This window comes from Prosopis cineraria, unplaced genomic scaffold (genome assembly GCF_029017545.1).
Source record: "Prosopis cineraria cultivar Desert tree isolate PC_DT_omini unplaced genomic scaffold, ASM2901754v1 PC2, whole genome shotgun sequence".
NCBI lineage: Eukaryota > Viridiplantae > Streptophyta > Magnoliopsida > Fabales > Fabaceae > Prosopis > Prosopis cineraria.
Window position 1 is genome coordinate 11,772,648 of NW_026555333.1, and position 17,387 is coordinate 11,790,034.

Here is a 17,387-nt window from a genome sequence, read left to right on the forward strand (position 1 = left end):
TTTTAAAATTAATTAAGACTTAATTTGAACTAATTCATCCTTGGATCTGTCTACCATGCTTCTGATATTTTTTTCATTTAGTATGAATAAAGAGAGGCTCAAAGAAAACATTGAAGGCCACGTTTGTTCGGTTTGTCGGATGGTCGTCCTTAATGCCGCCTTGAGAAACGACCATGGGCTAGAGAGAACATTAATTTTATTAACGAAAAAAAAAAAGGCTTGATAATTAAATCAGGCCCTGATGATTTGGGGGAGAATGACATGAAAAGACCTTATAAAAAATATTAATATTAAATTAAAATTTAGTATTAAAATTAGGGATTAGTAAAACTGAATTGAAATCAAAAATCAAACTAATTTAAATTAAATTTTATCTATTTAATTTAATCTATTTAATTTTTCAATCTTTAAAAAAAAATTAATTGATCGGTTCAATTAGGTTTAAGAATTTTCAAAACAAATAAACTAAATTAGCTGAATTATACATATTTTTCTTCTCATATTTTTAAAAATGTGAATAAATTTTTTTATCTAGATGAGTAAAAAATATCTTTCTACTACTTGCAACAGCAATATTTTTTGTTTAATGTAAAGTTCTAATTTTTTATTTCTATAATTTAATTTTTAATGCAATAGTATTGAGTCTATTAATTTTCTCATGAATTATGGTTTAAGATTGTTATTTTTTTGTTGGGCCTTTCACATCAAAGGAAAAATTAGATAGAAGAATATATGAATAATTAAATTTCATAGATGTAAATCAAAGCTCAAAAATTAAATAAACCTATCGAATTGAACCATTATAATTCAGTTTGGTTATGCATTTCAATTCAATTCCGTCCAATTTATTATATAATTCAATAGATCGGTTTTATAAAAATTAAATCAAATCGATTAAACTGACTGAATGTTCACCTTTAATTGAAACGTGGTTAAAGGAACATTGAAATTTGAAAATATCAGTACTACAAAATTTTAATTTGATATTAATATTATTACAAGTACTTGTTTGTCATTCTCCCAAAAATTACATTTATCAAGAATTAATAATTAAAGGAAATGAGGCCTTTATTGTTAGGTTGACCTGAAACTTGCAACTTGTGATGATGAAGCCGCTTTAATTAGATCCACCAGCCGTACTTTTCCACATGCAAATCTCGGAGCCTTGATTCCATGTTTACAGAAAGTGGTCCTGCCATTATTAACAGGAGCCTTCAGGAAACATGCTAGAACCAATTATCTTACTTTTTCTATCAGTTCTCGGATTTTTTGATCAATTTAGATAATAATTCAAATTTAAATAATATTAAAAAAAAGAATAAAAAAGTTATTACTCCAATCTCCATCCATTTGTGTTTATAAAGCGAGGAGATTTTTTATTTATTTATAAGACATGAAATTGACTTTTATCATTTAATATATATTTATTTTTTACTAAATATTGGAGAAAAAATATATTGATATGATCTAGTTCATTTCAGTTTTTATCATAAGGTTTCTTTAATCACCTAACCAAGAAAATATAATTAGGAGCACATTAAGTGCTTTTTGAACCAAAAGCGTGCCTGAGTATTGGTGAGTTTCATGAACTCAATTCACTTAAATTTTTTTTTGAGAGATTTTCATACTTAAAATTGCATTGCGTATTACTTCATCCAATTTTTATTATAAGATACTTTTAATTATTTTATATATTTTAAAAAAGTTATTTTTTCTTGATACTATAAAAAAGTGAAAGGTACTTTTATTCTTACTCATAATTTTAAATAATAATACAACTATATTAAGAATCTTCACACTGATAAAAATAAAATAAAATTGAAAAAAGTAGTTTAAGTTTACAAGGTGTTCTATATTTTGGATAAAAATTACTTGTAGAATTTACATTATTGGAGGGAGTATCTTTTTATAGTTAATGACTTTGAGTACAGGTGATATTGAAATAACTTAATTAACACCCCATATGCACATCAAATGACTCTGAGAGAAAAAATCATCACCTCTATTACAAGATATCTTATAATAAAAATTGAATATAATATGTTTAATAAGGGTATAAAATTAAAAATTTATTAAATTTTAAATATAGTTAACAGAATTAATTTTAAGGTTGTTTTTTTTATCCAATAAAACTTGTTGAGAATTATTTAAATAGGATGGGAAGAAGCAAATGTCATATGTTGTTGATGTGGTTAGGCATTTGAGAATGGAGACGCCGGCTGATGCATGTCTCCCCCATGTCTGGGGCAGCATGTGGTGGTGTGGAAAATGAATGCCTTGGTAATTAGCATTCAATTTTGAAACGCAATTTTCTCATTTCTTTTTGTAAATACCGAGCTTTCTTTGAGTTCTCTTGGTATCGCGTTCTTTATGCACGCAATATTAATGTGAAATTACCATACACAGTGTCCTGGCCGGTGTGGTGTACGCATTGCAATTATGCAAAACGCAGCAGCAGCCGCGTGCATGACAAGTAATTAAAGCCACAAGGTACCAGTTTGCTTGAGAAGATTCACAATCCCATCCCTCCCATGGCTGAAATTAAAGAGCCGAGGAGGATTATGGCCTCATTCAAATTAAACAATTTTTAAGCATGACACACGGAAAACACGCATATTACTATTATATATAAAAAAGAAGAAAAAAGTTGTCGAGGGCATATTTTAATTGATGGGAAAATATAGTTGTATACGCTCCTGTCCTGAATATATATAACACAACAACAACAACAACAAGGCATATCTCATAATGCGAGATCCATTGTATAAATTGTAGAATGTCATTATACTTTATTATTTATCAAATTTTTAAAAATATATTTATTAAGAGGTTTCAGTTAAAAACTTTTAAAAATATTTTTTTTGATCTTTCTCTACCCTTTTTAATAGAGTTCAAAATTATTTGTTTCACTGTTCTCATTGATACTTCCTGTGAATCATCTTAAATAATTTTCTACTGTTTTTTCCTCAATAGGTGCTACACCTATTTTTTCTCATATGTTTTCATTTCGAATTTTATCTTTACGTGTATGCTCATACATCCATTGCAACATTCTCAACTCTGCTATTCCAACTTTATACTCTTGCTGTCCTATTAAACCCTAACATTCACTATCATATAATATAGTTGGTTTTATAGCATTTTGATAAAACTTCCTTTTAAGTTTATTAGGAAACCTTATAATTACAACTACTTTAGTATTTCTCCAATTAAACCACCTAGCTTTTATTCAATGTGCTAGTTTCCCATCAATTTTTCCATTATATTGAATAATAACTTTCAAATATTTAAACTTTTTCCTTTAAGGTATAATTTAATTTTTCAATTTTACTTTTAAATTACTACTAACTAACATCTTATCAAATTTTCAATGCAATTGTTCTGCTTTATTTCTACTCAAGTAGAAATCTTTTGACTCCAATATCATCCTCCATACTTAAGTTTATTGTTACTCTCTTTTATTGTTTTTACAATACGAACTATATTATCCACAAAAAGCATGCATTTAGAAATTTTCTCTTGAATATACTCAATCAAAACATATAGGTCCGAATCAAATAAATAAAGATTCAAAAAGGATCCCTAATGTAGTTCAAATTTTATAGGAAAATTATTATTTCATTGCTAGACATTCTTATACTAGTTTTTGCCCCTTCATATATATCTTGTATAACTCTAATATATGCAATGTGGATTCTCTTCTTTTCCAAAGCTTTCTAAAGATCTTTCTTGGCACACGGTCATAAGATTTTCTAAATTAATGAAAACTATATATAAATCTTTATCTTTATATCGATACTTTTTCATTAATCCCTTAGTAGATAAATTATTTCTGTAGTCACCCTACTTGATATAAAGTCAAACTGATTTTTAAAAATACTAGTCTTCAATTTCAACACATGCTTAATCACTCTTTTTCATAATTTTATTGTATAATACATAAGTTTAATCCCTTTATGATTACCACAATTTTAAATATTTTTTTTATTTTTTAAATAGAAACTAAGGTACTTTTCTTTCAATTATTGGGCATTTTCTTGAATCATAAGATCTCATTAAATAACTTTGTTAGCAATCGCATCCCTTATTTATCTAAACATTTTCACACTTTAATAGGAATACAATGAGATTCATTAGCCCCACTACTTGTCAGTTTTTTAAAAGCTTCCTTTACCTTATTATCGTATCCTTCAATAAAATGACAAATTTTGTTTTCCTTGAGTTAATCTTCCAAGCAAATAGATGAAACCCCTCTATCATTGAAAGTTTAAAAAAGTAGGTCTCCTATTTATCTTTAATACCATTATCTGTGATCAAAACTTTTTCCTTTTTATCATTTACGCATCTTGCTTGTTTTAAATTTTGTTATTTTTACTCCACTCTTAGCAATCTTATAAAATTTTTTATTCTTTATCCTTTATCTCGATATCATTGTAAAACTTTTTAAATGTTTTAGAATGAGTTTCACTCACAACTTTTTTAGTTTTCTTCTCAACCATACAATATCTTCTTAATTTTCATCATTATTGCATAAATGGATATCTTTAAAACACTCTTTCTTATATTTGAATTTGTCCTGTACACTATCATCTATCACTAAAACTCCTTATTTTTTGAACCAAAACTTTTTAATTCTCCCCAAACTTCTATAGTAATTTTCTTACCTTTTTTAGTCATATCCTCCTACAAGATGCTATCACTTTCCTGGGGACTCCCAAATTCCTTTAGGTAAAAGATTCCGCTTGAAGATTTCTTACTTCTCACCTTTTTAATTGCTACCACCTAATCCTCGAAATTATCACTTGTCAAGGCTTTTGATTTTTACCTATAACACACATTAAGGACACGGACACTTGTCATGTCATTACAATATCCTTAAGAATTACCTTACAATTTTTACAGAGTCTTTTATTCGTGTTCCTTACTAAAAGGAAATTAATACATAACCTTAAGACTCCACTTTTGTAAGTGATGAGATGTTCGTCCTTCTTCTTGAAAGAAGTTTTGCCAATTTTGAAATCATACGCTAAAAAAAATTAAGAATAGATTGTCTTTTATTGTTCAACTCTCCAAAACTAAAATCACCATACATTCTCATATAATGACCTGCTTCTCTTCCTACATGACCAGCCTCCTCCAATAAAGATCCTTTTCAATTTGTGGTATTTGTTGAATCAACCCTTCCAAGTCTTCCCAAAACAATTTCTTAAAACTAGCTTTTACCCCGGCTTAAGATGCATAAGCACTGATAATATTATTGAGAGTGACATCTAACAATCATTTTTAAGGAAACAATTATGTCTCTAATTTTGTTAACTTTAACCACATTCTTTTTCCATTCATTATCAACAACGATGCTCACCCCATTGTGTGTGTTTACTTTTCTTGTATGCCAAAGTTTGAAACTTTAAATATCCTTAGCTTATTTACCAGGCCGTTTAGTATTCAACAAGCACAATATATTAACTTTTTTATGAATGATAACCCTTACTACCTCTATAGATTTGCAATTCAAGGTTCTAACATTTCAAGTATCAAATTTGGACCAACTTCTTTAGCTGCGCTCATCCAAAATAACATAATAGCTTTTGCTCTTTTAACATTATATTCAAGTGCTAATGCGTCGATGCAGCAACTCTAACTAATTTATCATTGTATTTAAGCCATGCAGTACATTACTCACTGGTGATGACCTAGTATTAGTATAAAAGCGTCAATTGTCCATATCCATATAAGATTCAATAAGGTTTTATATTGGCTATTAAGAGCTTAAAACAACTCTCCTCTTTTATTTGAGTTTGGAACAGGCTATAAATATAGGTGGAGTCATGTTCTGAATATATATAACTATATTAAATATTTATTGAGAAATTTTATCTCACTTACAGTACATTCCCACTCGATCTAGATTAACTAGAATTTAATAGGAGTTTCATAATGGTTTGATAAAATAATCAAGAGCTAGGGACTAATGAGAATTAAATATAACAAAATGAGCTAATTCTTTGCAAAATGACAAGTCAAGATTTGAATCTCAATTGAAAGATGTGCAATATTATATGTATTTATTTAGTGTTTAACCATACCTCATGAATGATTGCGTTTAATAATAAGACACTTTATTTAAGGAAAACAAGGAATCGAAAAAGTGTAAAGGAAAGAACAGCTTAAGATTCAAGTAAGATCCAACTTGTAAGCACCAACAGCTTAAGATTACAAGTAAGATCCAACTTGTAACCTTTTACTAACTGCTTATTGGAGAGTTTTATGTCATTGCACGATAAGGAGACTAGGAGAGGCCGAATTACTATAAACCCATAGGAATGGATGGATCAATTAGTTTATGAGATACGGGTGCTCTTCTTTTGATGGGCACCGCAATGATGAAAGAGAGATTCCAGGAAATAAAGAGAAAAGTGTGTTGTGTTGAATGGGACAGTGACAGAAGCCAGCAGCAGGTCAAAAGTTGTGTTGTAAGTTTCGCCCCCCTCCTCTACCAACTTGCACTCTATGCTGCCTTAAAGCATGGCCTTCATAATTTTCTATCATTATGCCACTCAATTCTCTTCTAAATCATCAATTCACTCTCCCTTTCTTCCTAAGTTTCTTTTCCATTTACTTATGCACCCATCATGTTGAGGGATTTTCATTTAAGTTAGATTCCAGGAAGCTGTTTGGTGAGCACCTAAACTTCGGAGTATCAGTTGGAACTCGGAAAATATGGCGTGCTCTGAGATCCATGATAATTACCGTCTTGAACATAGCATTCACGTACGTACTCTATATGTTTGAGGAAATGAATGGAGTTGCAGATACCAATGCATGCTTTACATGGAAAGGTGAGGGTTCAAAAGCCAAAGCCATATCAAACCTATCAAACAACGCATGAAAGGGAGTACTGTTGAGGAAGTAACGGGAGAGATTGCGGTGTAGTGAGAGTCACGCTTGCCAAAATTTCAAAATCCATGTGCTCATACTAAGTAATGTCATTAACAAAAAGCAAGTTGCGACTGAATGTTCTTGGAGTGGCTGTGAAGGTTTCCAGATCTCCCGCAAGAAACCTTGAACTGTGAAGCTGAGGTTCTTTTTCTAAGGACAAAAGAGGAAACAAAAGTTTATACTATGCCTGAGTACTTTTTTTTTTCCTCTCCAGTCAATTAGAACACTTGGATTTTATTTTTTTAAAAAATAAAATTATAAGTTAAAAATTCACTTGTCCTAATCTAGTTAAAAATACTTTAAATTTGTAAGTTCAAACACCTAATATTTTCCCTTTCCAAAATCTTCAATGCGACAAGTCAAAAGCTTAACGTCTCTTGAAGTTGAAACTAATCCAATTTTAATTTAACCGGCAAGGGATATGGATGGAGAGTTAACCCAATCGGGTTACCCGAACGTTTGTTTACAAGAGAAGAAAAGAATTTTTATTTTTTTAATAATGTTTATTATGTTATTATTATTTAAGTTATCATTTTTATTGACCTTTTAAAGTTAGTACTAAAACTGTCAATTAGGGTCGAACTCAAATTTTTAAGCCCAAACATAACTAGAGCCGGGCCTATACTTTGGAAGAAAAAATGATAATTCGAGCTTAAAAGGGCCAGCCTTTTTAAGCCCGAAAATAAAAGGCCGGCCCTTTTAAGCCCTTTTATTTTTTTTAAAAAAATTATAATATAAAAAATTAAAAGATTAAATATATAACCAAAAGAAATAAACACATTAAACTCATTTGCAGTGGCGGAGGGAGGGGGGCCAACAGCGGCCATAGCTTTCCTAATTTTTTAAAATCTTATTTATGTTATATAAGTGTTCCATACTTTCGGCCCCCTAAAATTTAAAAAAACTTTATAGTATATATATTTTTTAATCTTAGCCCCCTTTATTTTTAAATCCTGGCTCCGCCCCTGCTCATTCGTCTCTCCTTCATTTATTCATTAAGATTTATCTAATACTGTTAGCCAAGTTTAATTTTAATGTTATTATTTGATATTAGATCTGAATGTTTAAGTTTTTTATTTACTGTGGTGTAAATTAATTTAAATTTATTTTCTTAAACTTAATTTTATATATAATAACTTTTTTTATAATTATAAATATATTTTTTAAAATTTTAAATTAAAAAAGTAAAAAAAAAAGGGCCAAGGCTCTAAGGGCCGACCCTTTAACCCTAAGGGTTAGGGTCAGGCCTTATAAAAAGAAACTCTAAAACATGATCGAGCTTATTAGGATTAGTCCATTTAGATCCTAACCTTAACTGATAGCTCTAGTTGGCACAAGAGGTTTTTTAATTAATTTTTATTCTATTCTTTTTTTTTTTGGTTATTTTATTTAAGTCGATAGGTGAGGAGCTTACTCATGTCTTATCTCTTTTGCATAGACAACAAAGGCTAAAATAGAATAGATATTGAGTTTAGCCTAAAAATCCACAAGGTGGGATCTCTTGAACTCGAAAAATTATCGAATTGGTCTCTATTTTTTATATTAATTTTTCATTTGATCCATGTAATCTTCATAATATGATTTTTTATAGATCGATTCTCAAGCATAATTATCATTTAAAAATTAATGATAATTATACTGACACATAATTTGATATTTGTATTTAAATTTTCTATAAATCAACTGGTAATTTCGCACAGGTACTTTTTTTTTTTTTTAATATCTACAGATACGTATTGCCTACACATTAATCATATACCTTCGGTTCCGCTTACGAGCAGTCTTCCCTAGCCAGGTGTTAATCTTGGGCAAGAGCGACAAACGGATCCTAATAAGTGGAGAAACAAAAAAAGAGAATAGACAAACGAGCCGGGCCCATTCTTTTTAGGCTTGAAAACAACCAAGCCCTTTTTTTGTTTTTTAATAAAACGAAAACATACATTAACAATTAAACGCCAGTCAGCTCATCGAGTTCAACATGCAAGGGCAACCAAGCCCATTGAATAAACAGTTCCTGAACACTAAACGGACGGTTTAGATTTAAAAAAATTGAAAAATAGGGACCAGAAAGTAAATGACATTTTGAAACATGTAAACTGCGCAATACACCCAACAATTTATTTGTCCTTTTATTGCAGCCATAAGATGAGACATCCCTTCCACTGATACTCTACAACTGAGAAATCAATATTCAGCAGCGGCCATCTTGTTCTCAGATCAGAATTAACATTACAGACACATAAACTCTAGCACCAAACAGATTCACTGCCTAGCTGAGGGATCTACAGCTTCGAGGCAGCTTCTTTGTCCAAGAACCATTTTAACTCAACCTCAGGTGACACCAATTCAACCGGCAGCTTATCAGAATTCTCAGTGGCTCGCAGCGCAGTATGGACTGCATGTTCTTCACCAGCACCAGTGGAGGTCACCACCATGGCTATGTAATCAGAAGAATTGATAACTGGGAAGGTAAACGTTATTCTCTCCGGCGGTGGCTTTGGGGAGTCCTTAATGAAGGTAACCCATCTTTGATTCTCTCTCACAAGGGGATGCCCTGGGAATAGAGAAGCTACATGCCCATCAGGGCCCATGCCAAGCAGCATCAGATCAAATTTTGGAAATCCGCTGGATGATGATACTGCTAGCACATTGCTCTCAACCAATCGCCTAAGACATGCCTCGTAATCATCAGCCGCCCCCTCCGCTGGCAAGGTATCGTTGATAGCATAAACATTGCCTGAAGGAATTGGCACCTGCCAACAGAAACACAAAGAAGATATTAGCAGGTAAAGCTGTTCATGAAGTATCCAATTAGGACAGTAGGAAGATGGTAAACTTATAGTAAGTTACGCTATTCACAAGTAATGAACGGTATGACCCATCTCAGGATCATAGCCTAGTTAGAGTCAATTGTAGCATTCTGCAAAAGAATAAACCAAATAACTTGAGAGTTGAGAGTGCCTTCAACTTGCCTGAAATCTTTACCCTCTTACGTCGTTCAATAGATATAAGAATTTACTCATCAGACTTGTGAACATGACACCTTTTCAACAAGGGAAGCTTCAGAGCTTTTAGGAAGTATTTAGTGAGATTATGATGTGCACACGCACTTGCTTACCATACATAAGACATGACCCTATGTTTGGGTATATCCCCGTGATACTAGTATCCTACCACTCACTTCATCGCTTCATAAATATTTCCAAGCAAGAGTTATAAGGAAAACATGTTCCATCCAATTCCTTAATGGTATTTCTTGCATGCCATCTGCTTTTAACAATGCTTTCAACTTGAAATTGGAGCCTACCACCACTTGTTGTGATAAACGCAACAAAAGTTTCTGTTACAAATAATGTTGTTTTATTTTCAGAAGTTAAATATTCTGTTTCATAAAAACTGTAACTTCTACTCAAAGAAGAATATATAGACACACCAGCCTGAAGTGAAAATACAAAAGATAATAAAGATAAAATTCAAAGACTCATCCAATACCTCATCAACCACCATATCCCAACCAAGGTAGTGGTTGATGAAGTTGAATATTTAGATCCTTTACGACACCTGATAACCCATCATCAATAATTAAACATACCTTGGAGAGAAATCCATCATAAGCAAGCTTGTAGTTACTATCTTCATGAGTCTTTGGCACCACCCTCTCATCCAACCAAAACACATGCCACTTAGACCAATCAATACTGTTAACAAGGGGAGGTTCCACCAATTTCCTGAAATCACAACAAGAGACAGCACGATCAACAAACCCCACAAACTAATATACTGCAATTGATATGATCACATGATATTCCATTGGGGGGGGGAATTGGAACATTTTAATATGAAAAAGCAAAATTTTCACCAAAAAATAGAGAAGTGACCTGATATTATCGATCAAGGTGCCACCAGACAGAACGACAGTGAAAGACCCTTTCTCCTTAGTGAACTTATTAGACAAATCGGCGATGTAATTGGCCAGAGACACGGCCAGGCCATCCTTTTCGAAGACCTCTACCTTCTTGTTCTCGGACTTGGCAGTCTCTGCCATGGAAGCTTTCACCTGAGCGAAAACCTATAAGGATTCTTCCAGAGAAACCCCTTTATAATGAAAAGGGCGAAAGAGGAAATACTGTGGAAGGTGGAGTGAGAAGAAGGACGGAATTGAGTTGAGAAAGTGGTGGATTTAGGATTCGGGAAGATTTGGAACAGGAATTGGATGGACTAGAGGCCATAAGAGCGACACAGCAACGAGGGTCTCAGGGAACAATCATAATTAGTAACTGGACTTCGAAACGCGATAGAATTTGAAAGAAACCGCACAATATCAACCCATCGCGAATCCATTGTCCTTCCTGTTCCCGCAGCTGTAGTAGGCTGGCGACCTTACCTTCTCTCTCTGCCAACAGTTAGGGGCGCCCTTCCCCCGGATCTTCCCCCTCTTTTAAGTGAGTGCATTTTCCTTTTGGTTAAGTTGCATATTTTCCTGACATTAATACATCAATGCCAACCATTAAAAATATTAATTGAGACTTAAATTTGATCATCATGCTAAGGTGAATTCGAACCAAAATATATTTTGATTCTAAACTACTCCCTCCGTTTTTATTTGTAAAAAAAAAAGAGACACAATTTAAAAAAATTGATCAACTATATTAATCGTGTCTGAAAATAAAAGAATTGAATTATAATATCATTTATTAATTATGTTAACTAAGCATTTATTAATTATTTTTTATGATTATCAATGATAAAATTATGAGAGGCAATTTAAAAATTTTATAATAAATGTTTATTAAAAATATGATTTTACTTATATAAAAAAAAAGAGAAAATTAGTTTAATGGTATCAAAAAATACAACTCTCATAAATTATGAATAAAATTTTTAAATATTTTAAAATATGACCTATTCATAAAATTAATTAGATGTTTTTTATCTTCAAAATAAATTTATTATTAAAATAAAATATATTTAATTTAAATAATCTTTAACTAATTGGATCTTTCATTTTTATCATTAAAAATCATATTATGTGTGCTTCCTCTTTGATTTATCATCTTTGACTGTTTTCTTTATCAAATTTTTTGATATGATTTTCCTAAATCACTATCTTTATTGCAAAGTTTTTTCTTTTTCTCCTTCTTTATTTTTCTCAGATATTACGACGAGAACATTAGACATTGAAAAGAAACCTCCATTACTAATCTATAATACTATATCATTGATATATGACTAGGGGTGTTCAACTTGTACGCATCCTAATTGGCCCGATATCATCACGATCATATTGAGATGGGTCTCGTCCTGGCTTAAAAATAATTGGAATGAAACTTTACTGAACGGGATAGGAAAGTGGTTCGAGATGAGATACAGAATTACCATTGGGATGTTCCATCCCATCCCGAATATTATATATATATATATATATTATTTTTTATTTTAAAAATATACATTACATATATTAATTATATTAATATAATTTATACTTATATTAATTATATCAATTATAATTTTAATACATGCAAATCTTATATAAAACTAAAATTTTTTATGTTGATAATTTTAATGACATAGAGTAAAAAAGATGATATCTTTCTTTATAATATATTAATTATATTAATACAATTTATTCTTATATCTATCTATTTAAAAACTTTTATTTATATCTTATTTCTTGCTTTATTTTCGGAAGAGTAATTAGCTTAGCACATTTCAATTAAAATAGAAGAACAATGATTTGATGTTGTGCTTGGCTTGCCTATTGTTGCCGCTCTTATAGCTTAGAAATCACTTATAATTATTATCATAATGTGAGTTGTGATTAATATAATTCAATAATTGACTTTAAATTATTGTGATTTATGTACTTGTGTTGTTTTGATTTTAAATTTAATAAATTATATGATTTAAAATTTTAATGAATGTTATTATTTAGATCTTTTTTCAACATTGTTCAATTTATTGGGACAGTAGATGTCCTAGTCCCATTCCAATTTTTTATGGAACGGGACGAGACATGGAACAAAAATTCAGTCTTGATCTATTTTTCAGGATAGGACACGGGATAGGGGTGTTCTAGTTTCATCCCATCCTGTGAACACCCCTATATACGGCTGTATATTAATGATAAATAAATTGGTAAGTTTTTGCTGATATGACTTATATATCATTGATATATAATATTATATCAATGATATATTATCGTAGATCAATATAACCAGATAATCATACATAAACTTGTTTATAATTGATATACAGTCGTATATCAATGATGTAATATCGTAGATTAGTAGCATGAAAATTACATAATCATTTGTCCAAAACTGATCAAACATAGTCCATAAAAAATGTTGAACTGTTAGCTTATCACAAAGAATTAAATACCTAAACTAATAACATAAAAAATGATGAATCTGTAGCTTTGTTTCCCCATCAGCATGCTCCGTTCCATCGAGTACCGTCAATGTATCTCACCTCACATTTGTCTCTCGCCATTGTAATTGTGGCTCACTTACACTGCTTTGTTATCTCGCATTCGTCTCTCTTAAGTTAAGTTCCGTCTTCCCTTTTGCATTTGTCTCTCTTAATCTAAAGATTTCTTGTGTTTTAAATCTTTTAATATTCAAAAAAAGCAGATATTAAAAAAAGTAGTTTTGTAAATTAATTATAAAATATTAAATAATTATTTAATTTTTGAAATTTAAAAAAGAAGAGACTAGTTTTTTACTTGATCTTACAATATGGGCTATCTGTGCAAAAGCCCCAAAAAACAAGCTAAAAGTTATAGTTTCTTTTATAAATGAAAATAAATGGAGTATTCTCTAAAAAGCACCCAGTGTCTTGAACCATTTGTTGTATGTTAATTTTTTTTCTTAAAGTAATTAAAATATAATATATTTTCAAGCTCACCTAATATGACAAGTGACATTGTGGTCAAAATAAGTTCTAGTCAGCATTTTTAATGATTAAAATTGAGATATTTAATTATTTTAGGAGCGAAATTTGCTACAACAAGTAGTTTGGAATACTAAGTGTTACTTGGAGAATAATTGAAGAGCAAAAATACACTTTAATCATTTTAATCATTTTTTATCTGATATTAAACAAAAAGTATTAATTACTTTTTTTTGTAATTTGTTTGGCCAACTTTTCTTTTGTGTTAATCCAAACCAAGCATAATTTTTTGGCAGAAGAACCAAATATAATTTATTAAACTGGTTAATTTGACATGTTATATTTTTTCATTTGGCCAGCGAAGAACCAAGCATAATTTATTAAACTGGTTCATTTGATTTGTTATTTTTCCATTGGCTGAAAAACTTGTTATTTTCATTAATTCAATTTGAATAGCATCCACACACACGCACGCACGCACGCACGTATTGAGAGGAAGGCGTCTAGGACTCAATACAAAGAACCTGTAAACCAAAAATGAAACTAAGCTAATCACAATACTGGTGTTTCCACTCTCCTAACACCAGAATTCCAAGCTCCGTCGGTGTAGACGGTAGTAATCTCTATGGAAATCTAATATCCAGTATCACACATTTATATTTTTGTTATCAAATGGGCTCAACTCAATTTGGACCTATGTTCTAGCATCCACATTGTGAATTGTAGTTGATACACTGAATAAACAATAGGTGACCGCGTGCGAGAAGGTGTGAATAATAAAAACGGCGAGGTTTCTTCACAATAATATGCTTGAAATGAAACCCTCGGTTCACTTGTCCTTTTATTGCTACAAGTATAAATCCTTTCCACCGGTTATCTGTCGCTGAGACAGAAAAACTTCAGCAGTACCTCCGCTCTCACATCAAAATTAAATTACAACCACAAATACACAAGCACAACACATAGATCCATTGCTTAGTTGCGGGATCTACAGCTTTGAAGCTGCTCCTTTGTCTAAGAACCATTTTAACTCCTCCTCAGGTGATACCAATGCAACAGGCAACTTATCAACATTCTCAGTAGCTCCAAGCGCAGAGTGAACCGCATCTGCTTTTCCAGCACCGGTCGCCACAATTGCAGTGTAAGCTGAAGAATTAATGACCGGAAAGGTAAAAGATATTCTCTCCGGTGGTGGTTTCGGCGAGTCCTTGATGAAGGCAACCCATTTGTCAGTCTCTTTCATGAGAGGATGTCCTGGGAACAGAGAAGCCACATGCCCATCAGGGCCCATACCAAGCAAGATCAGATCAAATTTAGGAAGTCCGCTGACTGATGATACTGCTATCACATTGTTCTCGACCATGTGCCTGACACATGTTTCGTAATCATCAGCTGCTCCCTCAGCTGACAAGGCATCGTTGATGGCATATACATTGCCAGTAGGAATTGGAACCTGCCAAGCGAAACACGCAGAAAACATTAACTGGTAAGTTTGATCATAGAGTATCGGATAAGAAAGTTGGAGGATGGTATATCACAGCCAATTGCAGTGCTTTAAAGCATTCCAGACATGAAAAACTTGAATAACTTGAGACTGCCTTTAAAGGGAGGCTTCTGAACCTATGAGAATTTACTCACCAAACTTGTGAGCATTGATAACCATTCAATCCAACAAGGGAGGCATCTGAACTTTTAAGCAATGTTTAGTAATATTATGACGTCCACTTATCATGCTTAAACCCATAGTTTAGTATAAAATTCAAGCAATGTTATACAATTCCTCCAAGGCGTTACTCACATACTATCTTTTATAACAACAACGCCTTCAACTCGAACAGACATGCATTTCAATGGCACTAGCAGGGCCAGTTAAAAGTCCCGCATTTTAAACATGAAACCAACCCTCTTTTCTTACCACAATGGAGTGAAACAAAAGTACTATTTTGTTGCAAATCATCTCAAAGATGAATAATACTTGTAGATTCCTTAGCAGTAAAAAACTTGAATCCTCTATGACACTCGATAATTCGTGATCAATACCTTGGAGAGAAATCCATCGTATGCAAGCTTGTAGTTACTATCTTCGTGAGTCTTGGGCACTACCCTCTCATCCACCCAAAACACATGCCACTTAGACCATTCAATAGCATCAACATGGGGCGGTTCCACCAGTTTCCTGACATAAAACATCACCAATTTTCCCCAATGAGAAACTACTATTCATGTTCTGAGATTGACAAGCTACCCAAGCTAATTCACTGCAATTAATGCAAATCCCATCGAAAAAAAAATCGGAGCATTCTAACATGGGAAAAGCATAATAGTAAACTGACCTGAGATGATGAATTAACGACCCACCAGACAAAGCGACGGTAAAAGCTCCTCGCTCTTTAGTGAACTTAGCAGACAGATCGGCGACGTAATCGGCCAAAGGCACGGCCAGTTCATCCGTTTCGAAGACTTCCACCTTGTTCACCGACTTTGCAGTCTCCGCCATCGACGCCTTCACTTGGGGGTGAAATCTCTTGGGATTCGCGCTAATCAGAAAAACCCCTTTATAGGTAAGAGCGCGGGAGAGGAATTTCTGCGAACACTGGGGCGAGAAGAGGGAAGGCGAAGGGGACGAGGGTGAATTTAGGATTCGCGTAGAAGGGGAAAACAAAGCGGAGGCGCTAGAGGCCATTCAAAGAGTGCCCAGTCGCTTTATCGGAGCAGCGAGTAGTTGCCACACTTTTATCACGAGTCAATGGGATTGGGAACAACATCGTACATGAACGAAACACATAAGTACCATTCCATTTGTGACGCTGCGCCTGAGAATAGGGACGCGTCGACACTTAGCTAGTGAATGAGACACACTTGGCTTCCACACAACTGCATGTTCCAATTTCGTGTTTAATGTAGCGTTCAGATTTGATGATTACTATTCCGAAATTTGATATTTTCTCTTGGGAAGTTTGTTTTTTTTAACAGAATTAAAAACCGAAACATATTATAAGTTCATAACGCAAAAAAAGTGAAATATAACAGCAGTACTGCGCAGTTCATATTTCACTTATAGAAAACATACTGAGGCTAGGTGTTTGTTTTAAATTATTTTATATTTATTTTAAAATAAAACACCTTTATAAAGATAAATATAAAATGATGTTATTAATTTAAAGATAAATAATTATTTTATTGGAGGATAAAATTTGATAAAAAAAATCTTACATTCTTCAATAAAAGGAAGTAACTATTTGTCCTTATAATTTTAACGTATTTTAATATAAGTTCTTAAAAAATTTTTATTATTTTAAATTCCTTTAATTTATTCTGTGTGCAATATTAATCTTTTTTATTTTTTAATATACCCAAAAAGACAATAAGATAACACTACTAGTGTTAAATATGTTTACTTGTGATCAACACTATTAATTTGTACTAAGCAAAATTATGATTAAGTAGATTAACAACATTATCTACCCAATTCTATTTCATGTTTTGGGTTTCCATTTATTGAAGTATAATTCTATTTTGACACAAAGATTAAAAATGTTAGTCACACATCAGCATAT

The 17,387-nt window shown here is 32.1% G+C and overlaps 2 protein-coding genes across 2 annotated transcripts; both read right to left on the reverse strand.

Annotated features, from left to right (window-relative positions):
- Nucleotides 1–9,043: 9,043 nt before the first annotated feature.
- On the reverse strand, nucleotides 9,044–11,367 carry LOC129301710 (probable 6-phosphogluconolactonase 4, chloroplastic). Its single transcript, XM_054940305.1, has 3 exons — nucleotides 10,818–11,367; nucleotides 10,532–10,667; nucleotides 9,044–9,692 (listed from the first exon to the last, which is right to left on the reverse strand). The coding sequence occupies exons 1-3, from the start codon at nucleotides 10,982–10,984 to the stop codon at nucleotides 9,222–9,224; spliced, it is 774 nt and encodes a 257-aa protein (XP_054796280.1). The 5' UTR covers nucleotides 10,985–11,367; the 3' UTR covers nucleotides 9,044–9,221.
- Nucleotides 11,368–14,600: 3,233 nt separating this feature from the next.
- On the reverse strand, nucleotides 14,601–16,618 carry LOC129303462 (probable 6-phosphogluconolactonase 4, chloroplastic). The gene is made up of 3 exons (XM_054942796.1): nucleotides 16,164–16,618; nucleotides 15,871–16,006; nucleotides 14,601–15,283 (listed from the first exon to the last, which is right to left on the reverse strand). The coding sequence occupies exons 1-3, from the start codon at nucleotides 16,511–16,513 to the stop codon at nucleotides 14,819–14,821; spliced, it is 951 nt and encodes a 316-aa protein (XP_054798771.1). The 5' UTR covers nucleotides 16,514–16,618; the 3' UTR covers nucleotides 14,601–14,818.
- Between the last annotated feature and the right edge of the window lie 769 nt (nucleotides 16,619–17,387).